This window comes from Protopterus annectens, chromosome 5.part0 (assembly GCF_019279795.1).
Source record: "Protopterus annectens isolate FY-2018-M chromosome 5.part0, PAN1.0, whole genome shotgun sequence".
In the NCBI taxonomy this organism is placed as follows: Eukaryota; Metazoa; Chordata; order Ceratodontiformes; family Protopteridae; genus Protopterus; species Protopterus annectens.
In genome coordinates, this window is record NC_056735.1 from 29,235,616 (window position 1) to 29,249,735 (window position 14,120).

The 14,120-nt window shown below is 43.0% G+C and overlaps 1 protein-coding gene across 1 annotated transcript in view; it reads left to right on the top strand.

Annotated features, from left to right (window-relative positions):
• LOC122802457 overlaps positions 1–14,120 on the top strand; it is a 271,537-nt gene that overhangs the window by 162,544 nt on the left and 94,873 nt on the right. Inside the window, exon 3 of the mRNA XM_044072079.1 lies at positions 13,420–13,537. Within this exon, the coding sequence (XP_043928014.1) occupies positions 13,420–13,537 (118 nt within the window). The remainder of the gene's footprint in view (positions 1–13,419; positions 13,538–14,120) is intronic.

Sequence of the window (14,120 nt, forward strand, 5' to 3'; positions counted from 1 at the left end):
AACCACCACTGCAGGTTGCTTCAGTTCTAAAATAATAGTAAAAAAACTCAACTTGTATTTTAAATGTACCAAACCACTTGCAACATTTGTAGCAAGCTGTTACTGCAGTTTATTTCACATACAGAACACTAAAGTGATTCTGTTTAAAGAAAAATTCTTTCCTTATAAACTGTCTGCTGCAGTTTATGCCACACAAGGATCTCTGACAGTACAACTCTAACCATAAATGCAATACCGGTATTGGAATGCTGGTAATGCACAGCTTGTTGATCAAGATACATCTTCCAGTCATGGCCATAGCACTACCCCCTTCACCCCACCCTATTGGCAGCAGGAGCAAAAAAACAAATGTATATGTAACACAGACTGAGACAGACAGCAGATGCTGATAGAAAAGGAGGGACCAAAAAACAGATACACAGACAGAGAGAAGTCAAATGGTGATGGGGAGGGAGAGAGACACAATGAAAGGGAACACCATAAAAGGGGATAGGGTGGGGTAAGTATTGCCTGAAAAGTTGCACAGTGATGAACTCAACCTGAAGTCTGTCATCTCTGTGACTGCTCTGATGGCTGAGTCCAGCCACTGGTGGCCAAGTGGTCAAGACCATGTAGCTGCATGGCCCTGCAAGTGCACAGTAGTGCACTCCAGAGTAGCATTCCAGGTGTTCTTTCATCAGTCCACCACAACCCTCACTAGCTCTTTCACTTGTGGGAAGGTGATCCTGTGGGATCCCTAAAGTGATACCCTCCAATAAGCATCTTACATCCTCTCAATGGAGAAGCAACACCGGAAGCCACCAGTTAGCCCTCCAGTTCACCTCCTACAGGATGGCCTCTGTCATACCACAGACAGGCTGGCTTAGAGACATTTAGGGACCCAGCAGGTATTGGTGATAAGGGTGCAGGAAGCGGTGGACACAAATGGCCAGCAATGCAGAAAATATGAACATAAATGGAAAGACACAAAACAAAAAGGGCAGATAATAAAATGAAAAAGATGGCTGCAATAAAGAGATAGTTAAAAAATGATCAATGGGTCATGCTACACCTTTGTATGGCAGGTCCTGGAATAAAAGGAATGCTGACAGCTGAGCATTGGCAACATAAAATTGATAAAGAGGCCTGGACGCACACCTGTTACAGGACAATGAGGATTACAGGCTGAGATAAGATGAAAGGTACCATGTCATTGCTGTGTAAGGCAGTGACACAGCTTATGACTGTCAGTCACTGTGAGTGCAATGGGCATTGAAGCTAGGCAGAAATAAGCAAACTGTACACATGAATGACAGAGCCCTCACTAGGTAATCCTGTACAAGCAGGTAGCATAAATAATGTGTCAAATACTGCGATGCTTGACACAGAGTGTCACCAGACTACATATGATGTCACAGAGTGTCACCAGACTACATATGATGTGCCTCAACATACCGACAGGAATACATATGGGACACATAATCTCTGTTTTAATATTGCATCCTGACAAATATAAAGCCAAGAGCATTGTTACATGACAGCTCATCATTACCATGGCCATGGTATGCCAGGCATTTGTGGCACAAGTCATTGGCAATGGAATGGGGAGTCAAATGACAGGCTGATAAGGGCAGTGGGCAGTACCACAATGGTGGTCATGTAGATATGAGTTACTGAGCAATGCAGACTAGAAAATTACCTCAGCAGAAACCTACACACTTAACTACATTGTTACAACCAAATTCAGTCCATTCTACAATATGAAAGTGTCAGCAATACCTGGCAGTAGTAACGACAGATGCGCAGTTATATTTGCATTTACAATTTATGTGACACATACAGCAAACCAAAGCTACATGCAACAGTTAAATTAATTAGCAGCATTGCAACCCTGAGCAATGATGTGCTGGTGAGGCAGAAATATATGATATGCAATATAATATACATTCCCCAATGCCTAGACAGGTATGCTTGCCTCCCCTAGTAATTCAGTTGTTCTCATGAATCTCATCAGGTGCTGAAGAACACAAAACAGAAAAAAAAGATAAGCACAGCGTACCAATGAACATTACTGACTGCTTATAAATGTACAAAAAGGTCTAATTTTGTAAAATCAGTCAGCAGTTACTTGTACATAATGTCACACTCTGGATCTCTCTCCTAAACCTCTTTTTCCCATTGGGAGAGAAGCTCAGGGTGGTACCTCTTCAGGTCGCTGCACTGAAGCTATCACTGTGCACCAGATGGGTGATGCCTGTGGCACTGTTCACCCCCATGGAATGACAATGCTGAAGGCCTTTCTCTGAATGAGTCTGACAGCAGTAACTCCAAATGGTGCAGATACAGTAATGAAGAAAGAACTTTGTCTCTGCTGCAACACATGGCAACTGCTACAACTTCAGCCCTTCCAGAAGCTACAGTCACTTGCCAGGTTGATATCAGGAGGGAAATGGTAGCTGAGTTATGTAACACACACCAAGGAGGCCATGTGATGTGCATTGACAGGGAGCATGGAAGTGCAATGTAGCCCAGTCTAGATATACAGAAGCATGACCATAAGCAGTCTTGCACATTGGGGGGTGGTATATGCATGCCTCTGCAAATATTTCTATAGCACAGTAGTAGAGCAAAACACCAGAAATCATGCCACAATTTTGCCAATTTGCTCATATTGGCCACTGACTGACAAAAGCTTACAGGCACATGGTTGTGGCAGAGCGGCTCAAGCATGCAGAGAATGTATCACATACATGGTTGCAGCAGAGTGGCTCAGGCATGCACAGAACATATCATAACCTACGTCATGTGCACTGGTAGGAGGCTTAGGCCCTGCAGCATGATGCAGAACTATTATCATACTGCAGTACTTGTTGCAGTTAGGACACAATTCACTAAAATTACCTCATTAGCATAATTACTGGGTGACAATCTCAGGGACAGCACTAGAAAAGTCAGTACTGCAGAGCCCATTCTGCTACTGGTATTGCTCCAGTATAGAAAACAGATTTTTCAGTAAATACTTTAGGAGTGTTCCATACAGTAAAGCATATTCTACGACAGTTGTGGTAAGAGTATCGGTCCATTAATGACTAGCCAACCAAATAGACTGCTGAATGATGAGGATTGTAGGAGTAACCCCATTGGGTGGTAACACAGACAGAGAGGGATGTGTTAGAATGTACATCTGCTGTAGGAGCTTAACTGCTGTACACAAAGAAGGGGGTGGCATTAGGGAAGCAAACCTGCTACATGGCTCAGGTTGAAAATGTTTTCTGTGTGACACATATAGATATTACTGAGGTGCACAAATCCACATAAATAGGCCACAGGACACATATTGCACCACATGCCAACCCCAAGATGTTCCATCTAGACTGCAGTGGGAATGTAGCCTGAGATACCACAGCACACCAACTATACCACTTACTGTAGCCAATATGGCCACATGGGTGGTGGATATGTACAGCTGATCGGAAACATGTTCCTGCCCGTGCACTGATCAAGAACATAAATAGCATAAAAATGGTGTCAGTGGCTTGAAAAGTTCTTACCAGCAGACACAAAGATGTTACTGTAAGCTGTACATCTACATCCCTACCTGCCATTCACTGACACAAATGTTCTCCAGGAGGGGCTGACACAGTCAAACAACTGGTATCAAAGCCATGGACTAAAAGTAAATGCCAGGAAATGCATAATAGTATCATTTGGGAAGTCATCCATCCCTGGTTACTATCATATTGACAAAACACCTTTAGAGTTGACCCAGTATTCAGGGACTTAGGGACATACATAGATAGTAATCTAGCCTTTGATCATCACGTGACTACAGTGGTGAGGGAAATCATTCTATGTTGCGCAACTTATAAACAAAAGTATCACATCTAAGTCCAAGAAAGCCATTGTTCCACTCTATTTGGCATTCATCAGACCTATCATTGAGTACAATGCTCCCTTTGGTATGTACCTAACCAGGCATATCCAACAACTGGAACGTCCATAGAGATTCCTCACTAAAAGAATACAGGGTGTAAGTAATATGCCCTATGCAAACCGTCTCAAGGCCCTATCCCTGTATTCTGTCTCCTACAGGCTTTTGAGGGCAGATCTATGCCTGTCATATAGGGCATTGTCAGACCCCACTCTGATGGAGCTCCTGCATATCCACAAAACAAACAGTACCAGACTTACCTATTCTAAAGACTTAAACCTTGCCTGTGATATAAATAGGGCTTGCTGGAGAGATAGGTTTGTATACCAGAGACTATCCATCTATGGAACAGGCTCCCTATCCATGTGAAGCCGTGTTTATCCCTAATCCAAATGCAGTTTGGACAACTGGATGGGAAACCAAAAATTCATCCCTGGTTTGGCACCTATGTCTCTAATGGAAACAGGTAACCTGTAACTGGTTAATCTCCCAGGCCCATGCTTAAACTTATCAAGGGTATCAGAACTTGTCAGAGATTTAGGGTGCATGGCTAGGCTTACAAAGGGTCTGTAAACTGTTGTAAGCAGGGGGCAAGCCCCCCTGTTGCACCCCCGCTACTTAAATATACCAACTCCGAGATCGCACCACATTGAACAAAATGGAAACTTCCCCATACAGAGATTTCAGTTGAAAAGCTCAAACTTCTGCAAATTCAAACTTATGGTGTAGACCATATGAGGTTCGAACTTCCAGAAGTTTGACTATCTGATAAGAACCCACTTAAAAAGGCCCTTGTGGTCGTTAGCCAAGTAAACACCTATGAACCTATGAACTGCTGTAAGATTTCCAATGGTAAACATCACCATACTTTGAAACAGTCAAGTCTGGAATGCAGGCAGAGCAGAATACATCACAAAGTATGTTTGTTCTGTATTTAACCTGTTTCCTGCAATGCTGTTGTAGTACTGGGCAGTGGGATTGTTGCATACCATATGCTGTCTGCCTTCACAGGTACAATAGTCACTGGGTCACCCTTAATGGAATAGGACATGCTTGTAAATGCAACATTAGAGCCTATCAATGATGGCTGTCTACTGCTGGCATAGTGTGACAGCACAGTGCCACTGTCAGCAGTGTTATGGTGGAGGGCACCCTACAACCTACATTCACTGACACCAGCCCTGCTTCTCCACTGGGTATGGATGAATAGGATATGGTTCACAGCCTAAACATTGTGCACAGTCCACTCCAGCTCATGTAAAAGCACTAGACAGCGGCACCACCAAAGGGAATGACAGCACCACTAGGGAGCAGTTTACCAATGGACATCAGTGCCTTGACTCCTGTTCAGTGCTTGAACTAGATGTCACACTGGAAATAAATCAACTGATGCACAGGTTGGTGATCCAGGCATACAGAGATGCTACCAGTACCATGGTAAGAGATGATTAGCACATTCTAGCATACATAGCAACATATGCTAGGACTTGCAGTGCCTGCATACAGCTATGAATTAGACAGTCAGGCATCTCACTTACTTGCTCCAGTCATTAGAATGCCACTTGATGATTACTGCATCCTCAATGGGGTCTTCTGGCTCTGTATGCCACTGGCAATGCAATACCCATATCCACTACTCCTTTGTGTCCACTCTGGGTGTACCCAATGGAAGGTACCTTGAAGTCATGTAGTGCTACTTCTTTCCTGCCACCTACAAGTGGTGAGTCACCCACACAGAGGTAGTCTCCATGGCAGTCCACTGCATCACAGGGCCAAGCAGTTACAGTCACTTAGGTCTGCATCATCCTTGCCAGTGGATGCTGCTGGCAGTGTGGTTTCACAAAGGGGACATCCCCATGGCCATGGCCATGTGTCTGTCCATATGAAAGCAGAGTTGGCAATATGGTAAGGTCTTACCCTCATAGACACAAGGTACAGGGTTTGATTCTGACTTCTAGTTCTTAGCTAGGCTTGTAATAGTCTGCAGACCAATAGCCTAACATTTATTGATGAGCCTATCTTTATACTTTCTGGTTTAAAAGCCCGTTTTGCGTTTGGTCCCAACCTTTCCTGTAACTAGTGTAGTCCAGGTACAGATTTGCTGTATCCAGGACTGTTGGTAAGCTTCTGAGCCCCCCCCCCCCAAGCCCTTCTGTGTTAGAGAGAAGCCTTCTAGCTTATCAGTGGGAGTGGTAAGCACTAGGTAACCTATCTACCACATGAAGAGTGGTTTCTGGCCCAGAAATTATAGTTTATTGGCCGTTTGGGAAGCTTTTCCATCTCTTTCAAGCTTCTGATTTAAAAGCCTGTGTTTGCGCTTGTTTCCTGCCTTTCCTGTTACTAGTCTAGTCCAGGTACAGATTTGCTGTATCCAGGACTCTTTGTAAGCTTCTGAGTCCCCCAAGCCTTTCCATGTTGGAGGAAAGCCTTCTAGCTTATCAGTGGGAGTGGTAAGCACTAGGTATCCTGTCTACAATGAGAGGAGAGGTTCTTGGCCCAGAAATTGTAGTTTATTGACCATTTGGACAGTTTGTCTGTCTCTTTCAACTTTCTGGTTTAAAAGACCACATCTGTGCTTTGTTTCCCATCTTTCCTGTAACTAACCTACTGGGTAGCACTAGAAAGCCTTAAAGTGAAACAAGCCTTCTAGCTTAGAAGAGAGACTTTGGAGTGATTAAGTATCAGTTTTCTGTACTTTCTGGCTGTACTTAACTGTTTTCCACCTAAACGCAGATTTCCCAGTGTTTATTGTGATTTAAAAGCTTGTTTTTTTACATATTGTACTTAATTGACTGCCTGCACTTTTAAAAAGTTTTTTGTTTAAATAATTTAACTGTTGTAGGCTACACACTAAGGTGCAATAGCCTTTTCTGAATGTTTGTAGTTGTTTAAAGCTGTTTTAAGTGTATTTTTTACTGTTTTTGCCTTATCTTTTCAAAAAAAAAAAATTCCTTGTTTTCCGCCTTTCTAAGCTAGTACAGTCCAGTTTTCAGGCTAGTGCTGAATTCAAGGCTGTGATACTAGTTTTTGAGTTGCCCATACCTTACTTGTTAGAAGGAAGTTTCTCTGTTCACCTGTGAGACAGGGGAGCTTTGAGCAGCCTATCTGTCCCTGGAGGAGTGGTTCCAGCCCAGAAGTTAGTAGTTTATTGGCCATTTTGAGCTAATTTCTATCTCTTTCATTTCCCTACTATAAAAACCGCGTTTGCACGGTTTTGTGCGCCGGGCAGCGCCGGTTAGCTACGATTAAATTATTCCCGACTCCATTAAGTCTCCTCTTCAGTTTTTCCCTTGAAACTAGTCTAACCCTCAACTTAAGCACTCAAAAAGCATCCTACAGTCCAGCACTTGCTCAGACCTGATAACAAGCACTAATATACCCTGACACTTGATTGCCCAGCAGGGCAAGGCTCTTTATTCACCCCTCACCAACCAAGCGACTAAGCAGCTCACCCTACTATTCGGGCATGACCAAAGGGCAATTTCAGGTGTACTCTCCAGTCCAGCTGGTGAGTCTGGGTATCCTGAGGCAATGTTACAACTGCCTCATGTAAACAGACAACCCTCTCCTCCTACCACAAAACACTAACATATGTGAGAGATGCAAGTATACAGCCAAACTGGAGGCTAAGCTGTCTCCACCCAAGACTGGAACAGACAGTCAAGAGGGGAAAGTTAACACTTGCACCACACTTCCAGCCATACATAGACCTACTAAAACAGCACTGGCAAAAAATACACATAAATACACAAAATTATACTCGGAGGCTCTAAATAAAAACCTGCAAAAGCATCAGAGACCTCCAAAGCAGACACCCAAACAACCTGCACCTCTCATCACAAACCAGACAACACATAAAACACAAAATCAGTGTGCCGCACAATCACAGCCCTTAAGGCGAAATAACATACCTACTTAGGTGACTCTATAGTCAGGCACACTGACATCCCACTCACTAGGCTGGACAAGCAGAAGGTTACTGTTAGCTGCCTGTCGGGAGCCAGAATCCGCTACATAACACAAGCACTCAGGTCACTCCAGAACAAGTACAAATATGACTCTGTCATTGTTCATGTTGGTGTGAATGACCTGAGACGTACCTCCCTGGATTACATGAAAAGAGACATGGAAGAGCTCTCTGATCATGTAGTCCAGGCTGGTATGACCCTGACCCTGAGTAGCATCCTGCCCTCACCAAGAATGATACCTCAGTATAAAGAAAAAATGATCAATTTCAACAATTGTCTAAGTGTCTGGTCATTCAAAGGGGATCCAGTGTCTGTCAGCCTGGGACAACATGCTTGACAAACCGCATTGCTTCACAAGAGACAGCTTGCACCTGTCACCCCTAGGCTTTCAAATACTGGCCAAGGCTCTTGCTGCCTCCATAGTGCCTTTTTTAGGCAAGGCTCAAAAGTCAAACCCACCTCCGTAAACAGCACAATTAACAAAAAACTGAGGGTTATGCTACTCAATGCCAGGAGTTTAAATTTCAAAATGCATGCGCTTGAAGCACTCCTCAGTATGGAGAACGTCAACATCTGTGCAGTAACTGAATCCTGGTTCAAGGCACCAGAGAGCACCTCAGCACTACCAGGCTACAACTCATACCACGCGTTTCGGCCACAGAACATGGACCGAAACACAAATGAGGAGGTGTATTCATATATAACTGGGAAAACTCCTCGAGTACAAACTCCCAGGCCCAGGCTTCCTGGAATTCATCAACTGAAACACCCTGGATCAGCTGGTAAACTCCCCTACCAGAGGTGAAAACATATTGGACCTGGTCATCACCAACATGGGTAACAGGTGTTCCACACCGGAGGTCAACCCGTCACTGGTTAGAACAGACCATAAACTAATCACTCTGGATGTCCACACCCCACCACCACCCTCAAGTAAGGAAACCACAGTAAAAAACTTTTCTAAAGCAAACTTCACCTTACTTAAGACAGAGGTGGTAAGTTTCACAGCCCCCATGCTAAAGGATAACGCTGCCCAAGATGCAGAAACCTTTACAAATGCACTCTATGAGCACCTACAAGGAAGCATGGATTGTGCCATCCATAGCAAAACCAAGACTCACTCCTCTAAGAGAAGGAAACCAGTTTGGTGGACCCCTGCCATAAACAGGCTATACAATAGAAGGAGTAAACTAGTTCAGAAAAAAAGCAAATCCCAAGAAGGAAAGACATCCCTGATCAGTATCAGTAAGAAACTAAGGTCCCTCATAAAATCATCCAAGGCTAACTTTGAAAGAAAAATAGCCAAGGATTTAAAAGATAACCACAAAGCCTTCTTTAGCTATATTAAGAATTTAAGTAGCATCTCACAGATATGCACTGAACTAGTGCAAAATAACACAAAATATACTGAACCTACTGATATTGCCAACATCTTGGCAAATAGATTCGGTGCAAACTTCCCCCTCTCTCACCCCCAAAAGGGCCCACAACAATACCGGAAAAGTGTAGTGTCCCAGAAATCACAGACGCACAGGTAAAAACAGCCCTTTCAAAAGCCAAAAACACAGCGTCAATTGGGCCAGATGGTGTCCCAGGCTGCGTCTTGCACAAACTACAGAACAAACTAACCCCCCCCACCTAAACACCCTGTTCAACTTCAGCCTCTCCACAGGTTACATGCCCATAGAATGGCATGCAGCAACAGTTATTCCTCTCCACAAAGGAGGGGCCACAACTGACCCTGGTAACTATCACCCCATAAGCCTGACAAGCCTGGTCTGCAAGGCTATGGAGCGCATCATCATGGAACTCATTAACAAAGAAATTGGGAACCTCCAAAGACTTGACCCTACCCAGTTCGGCTTTGTTAAGGGCAGATCATGCCTACTAAACCTGGTTGACTTCTTCAAGACAGTCACCAAGGCCATAGACAAGGGAAAGGTGGTTCACACAGCCTACCTTGACCTCGCCAAGGCTTTCAACACCATTCCCCACTCGGGTATTACAGAAAAACTCACCAATCTGAACATAAACACCTACATCACGAGATGGGTTGCCAACTGGCTTACAGACAGAACTCACATGGTAAGAATAGTGGGCTCCAGGTCTGACTTTAAACCAGTTACAAGTGGTACCCCGCAAGGCTCGGTCCTGGGACCCCTATTGTTCAGCATATACTTCTCAGAAGTACAGGTAAACACAGGAGGACTATGGATAAGCAAATTTGCCGATGACTGCAAACTGGAAGCCATAATTGACTCTCCAACTGACAAGGACATCCTCCAAAAGGGCCTTACTGAGACCGACACCTGGTGTCAAAGTCATGGCCTCAAGCTAAATGCCAAAAAATGCATAGTCATCCTGTTTGGGAAAAACAAATCACCTACGAATTACCACATAGGTGGTAGCCCACTTAATACAGAAGAGGTAACAAGAGATCTGGGGACCCAGGTAGATAGTAATCTCTCCTTTGACAATCATATTGCCAAAGTAGCTAAGAAATCCTTCTATGTGGCCCATCTAATTACTAAAGGGTTCGCATCTAGAAATAAAGAGGTTATAGTGCCCCTCTACACGTCACTCATCAGACCCATGATAGAGTACAATGCCCCATTTGGGATGTACCTCACAAGACACTTCCAACAGCTGGAAAGAGCACAAAAGTACCTCACCAAGAGGATTACTGGCCTCAAACATATGTCCTATGCAGCCCGACTGAAAAAACGCCAGCTGTTCTCAGTGGCATATCGCTTACTCAGAGGTGATCTCTGCCTGATTTACAAAGCCATGTCCAAGTCAGAATTGATGGACATGCTCCACCTAAAGAAATCCAAGTCACTGTGAGCCATGTACTCTAGTGAGCTAAACCTCACCACAACAATAAAGAGAACATGATGGAGGGATAGATTCCTGTCACAGAGACTCTCCTTGCTTTGGAACAAACTTCCAAACTATATTAGGCAGAGCCCCTCACTAACACTCTTCAAGAGAAACCTTGACGAGTGGTTGGGCAACAGAAAATACACTCCTGGGATCACTTCATTGGCTCTGCTTGACAGAGGATCAGTTACTTAATCAATGGGGTGGCGAAAGTCAACACACTCTGGCTAGGCTTATAAATGCCCTCGGGCAGATAGCCTAGTACCTACCTATGAAACTATGAACAATATCCCTGTCATGGAGGTGATGTAGTTTAGACATGGCTGGAGATATCTGCAGTGTGGAAGATGGTGAAGTGCCTGTCACAGACAATGGCTGTAAGAATGGTCTAAATAAATGTTGCCCAGTTAATGCAGATACCACTCCTAGCATCTTAATGTGGTATCTCTCTGTCTTTTTTTCTCTTTCTCTCTCTATCTGCCCACTGACAGATGATGATGTTGAAGCATCTCATCATACTGTTTTATATACCTCTGAATCGTGCCACCATTTCTTTGTCCTCATTTGCATTTGTTATTAATCTTATTTTTATAATATCACACATTTGCATAAAATAATATGGCCAGTTGCATACAACTGTGCTATTTCCTGAGTATAGCAATCATGTTATGTATAAGTACATAGGTGATTACCAGGCCAACAGCTGTAGGAGGCTTTATTAAGCCAAACTATACCTCCCCATTTCTAAATGATAGGATAAATCATCCAAAGTAGATGAGTTTAGGTGGCAGAGAATTTACTAGCTGCCTCTGTCCAGCAGAGGCAAAGGTGCCATTTCAGGGGGATATTTTTGATTCTTCATCCACTGGCCCGAGCTGCTTTGGAATAGGGTCAGGGCCTGTTCCAGGGTAAGTGTTGTCTCTGAAACAAGTACTTGTCCCTCCAACATGCTCTAATTATGTTGAAATGAGGTTCAGGTCCTTTGATCAGGTATTTCTAATGCTGTTAGACTTGCAGATGTGCAGCAGGTCCAGCAATACTGGATCAGATGATGCCTTGGAAGCCAGACACAGATCACTCTCACTAGATTGTAGGAGACTGGGTATATAGAGAAGGCTTTCAGGTGGTCTGCATACTCTTTGTGGTTAACACCTTGTATGTTTTGGGGTTTTTTTGTGATGTGGAACCCTTATGAGAATTTCAGTTGTTGCATGTGCCTGGTCAGGTACACACAGAATTCCAGCATTGTACTCAATGACCAACATAATGAGGGTTGCCTACAGTCGGGTAATGACATCCTTATACCTGGATGCCATGCCCTTGTATATAAGTTGCACAATATAGAATGATTTCCATACAATGATAGACATGTGATGGTACAGCTAAAGTCACTTTTCAAATATTTTCCCACAACCCTAACCACTAGGTTACTCTTATAGGTGTGTTATCTATTTAATAACTGCTTGGGGTGGACGACTTTCCAAAGGATACTATTACACATTTTTTGGCATCAATTTTAGACCATGGCTCTGGCACTAAATATTAGTTTGTTACAATCCCTCTTGGAAGATTTTAGCGTCCTTGGGAGATTCCATGATTGTTCTGAGCTTGCAATCATCCACAAAATTTGTCAACCAGAAGCCTTTGATGTTAGTTTTGATTTTAGAAAAGTAGATGCCAAAAGGGAGCATCACCACTATGGAGCCCTGAGAGACTCTGCTAGTGGCAGACCTTTTTGTGGAGGTAGAGTCACCTATCCTGACTTCCTGTGTTGTACTTGTGAGCGATTTGGTTATTCAATGTGTGACATAGGGGTTTACTCCTAGTTTTGTGAGTTTGCTGACAATGCTTGAATGCCGAATAGTGTTGAATGCTTTGGCCAGGTCAAAACAGGCAGCATGCACCATTTTGTCCTCATACATAGGTTTGGTGACTTTCTCAAAAAAGTTCACCAGGTTAAGTAGGCACAATCTGCCTTTTAACAAAACCACACTGTAATTGCTCTAGTGTCTGAAGATTTCCTGTATATGTCTTTATTTATAGTATCCATGATAATTCTTTCCATGATTTACATATGAGACTAGTCAGACTTATGTGTCTTTAGTTACTTGGGTCAGTAGATGGCCAGCATTATTCAGAGGGATAGCTGTTGCTGTCCTCCATTTGTTTGGCATGATGCCAGTTAGGAGGCTAAGGTTGAACAGTGATTTTAGAGTGGTTGATGGGTCATATTTCATGCTATTCAGGAGGCATCTCAGGATATTAAATGGGCCAATAGATGCAGTATTTTCTGCCTTGGAGAGTACATTGAGGATGTGATCGCTAGGGAGTGTGGTTATGGTCAAGGGTATCTGTCTCTGAATCGGGCCCACACTGTGCATAACCATTCGCAGAGCTACATTGTGTAACACAGCTTGCTAGTTGTTTCTGAGTCCCTTGTTTTGGTTCACTTGGGAAATGTTTGACATTATAATGATTACTTCTAAATATATAAAACTTAAGCAAGTTTTCTATTTCATTTAATAAGAGTATGATTAAGTCCTCTGAAATTAAGCATGACTATGCTACTTAACACTGATAGCACTATAAAAAACTTTGGAAAGTTACAAAAATATTGTACCTTAACAAAGTGCATTAAATTTGTTGTTATTTTCTTCACAGATCAGAACCACCCCACCACTTGGAGAGTAGTAACAGCCATAGTAATAATGGTTTCCATAGCTGTGATCATATCCACAATAATTACTGTGACCTGTGCCTTTAACAAAGATGGAAAAAGGTGAGTCAGTATGTTGCCTTCATTTATCCTTAAAGCCTCTCCCTAGCAGACCACTCTAATCATGCATCTGCTGCTGGATATGAACATAATAACTTGCTCAGTGGAGCATGTCTTCACTTATTGCGCTCCTTCTTGTAATTCCTTATTCATTCTCACATTTCCATGTGTTTGACACAATCCCCAAACGTTAACATTAAATATACCACAAAAGTAAAAGATTTCTTTAGAGCTATAAAATTCTGTACCAGATTTTTTTCCTTCATGATATGATGTATGCCTTTATTAGTCCACAATATGAATTTCTTACCCAGTATAGGTTACCTAACATTATTTATTAACTATTTTTGGGTAACACCTTGGTGCAGTGGTTAGCAGTGCTACTATCCTTCTCAATTTTCTGGTTTAGTTCCTGACAAGGACATTTTCTTTGTACAGTTTTCATTTCCTTCCTGTTTATGGTAGAATCGATTTCACACTATTCCTTTCTAAAGGCATGCTTATAGGTGAACTATGAGCATCAAGTTACCCAAAAGTAGTTGGCGTGTGTGTGTGTGTGTGTGTGTGCGTGTGTGTGTGTGTGTGT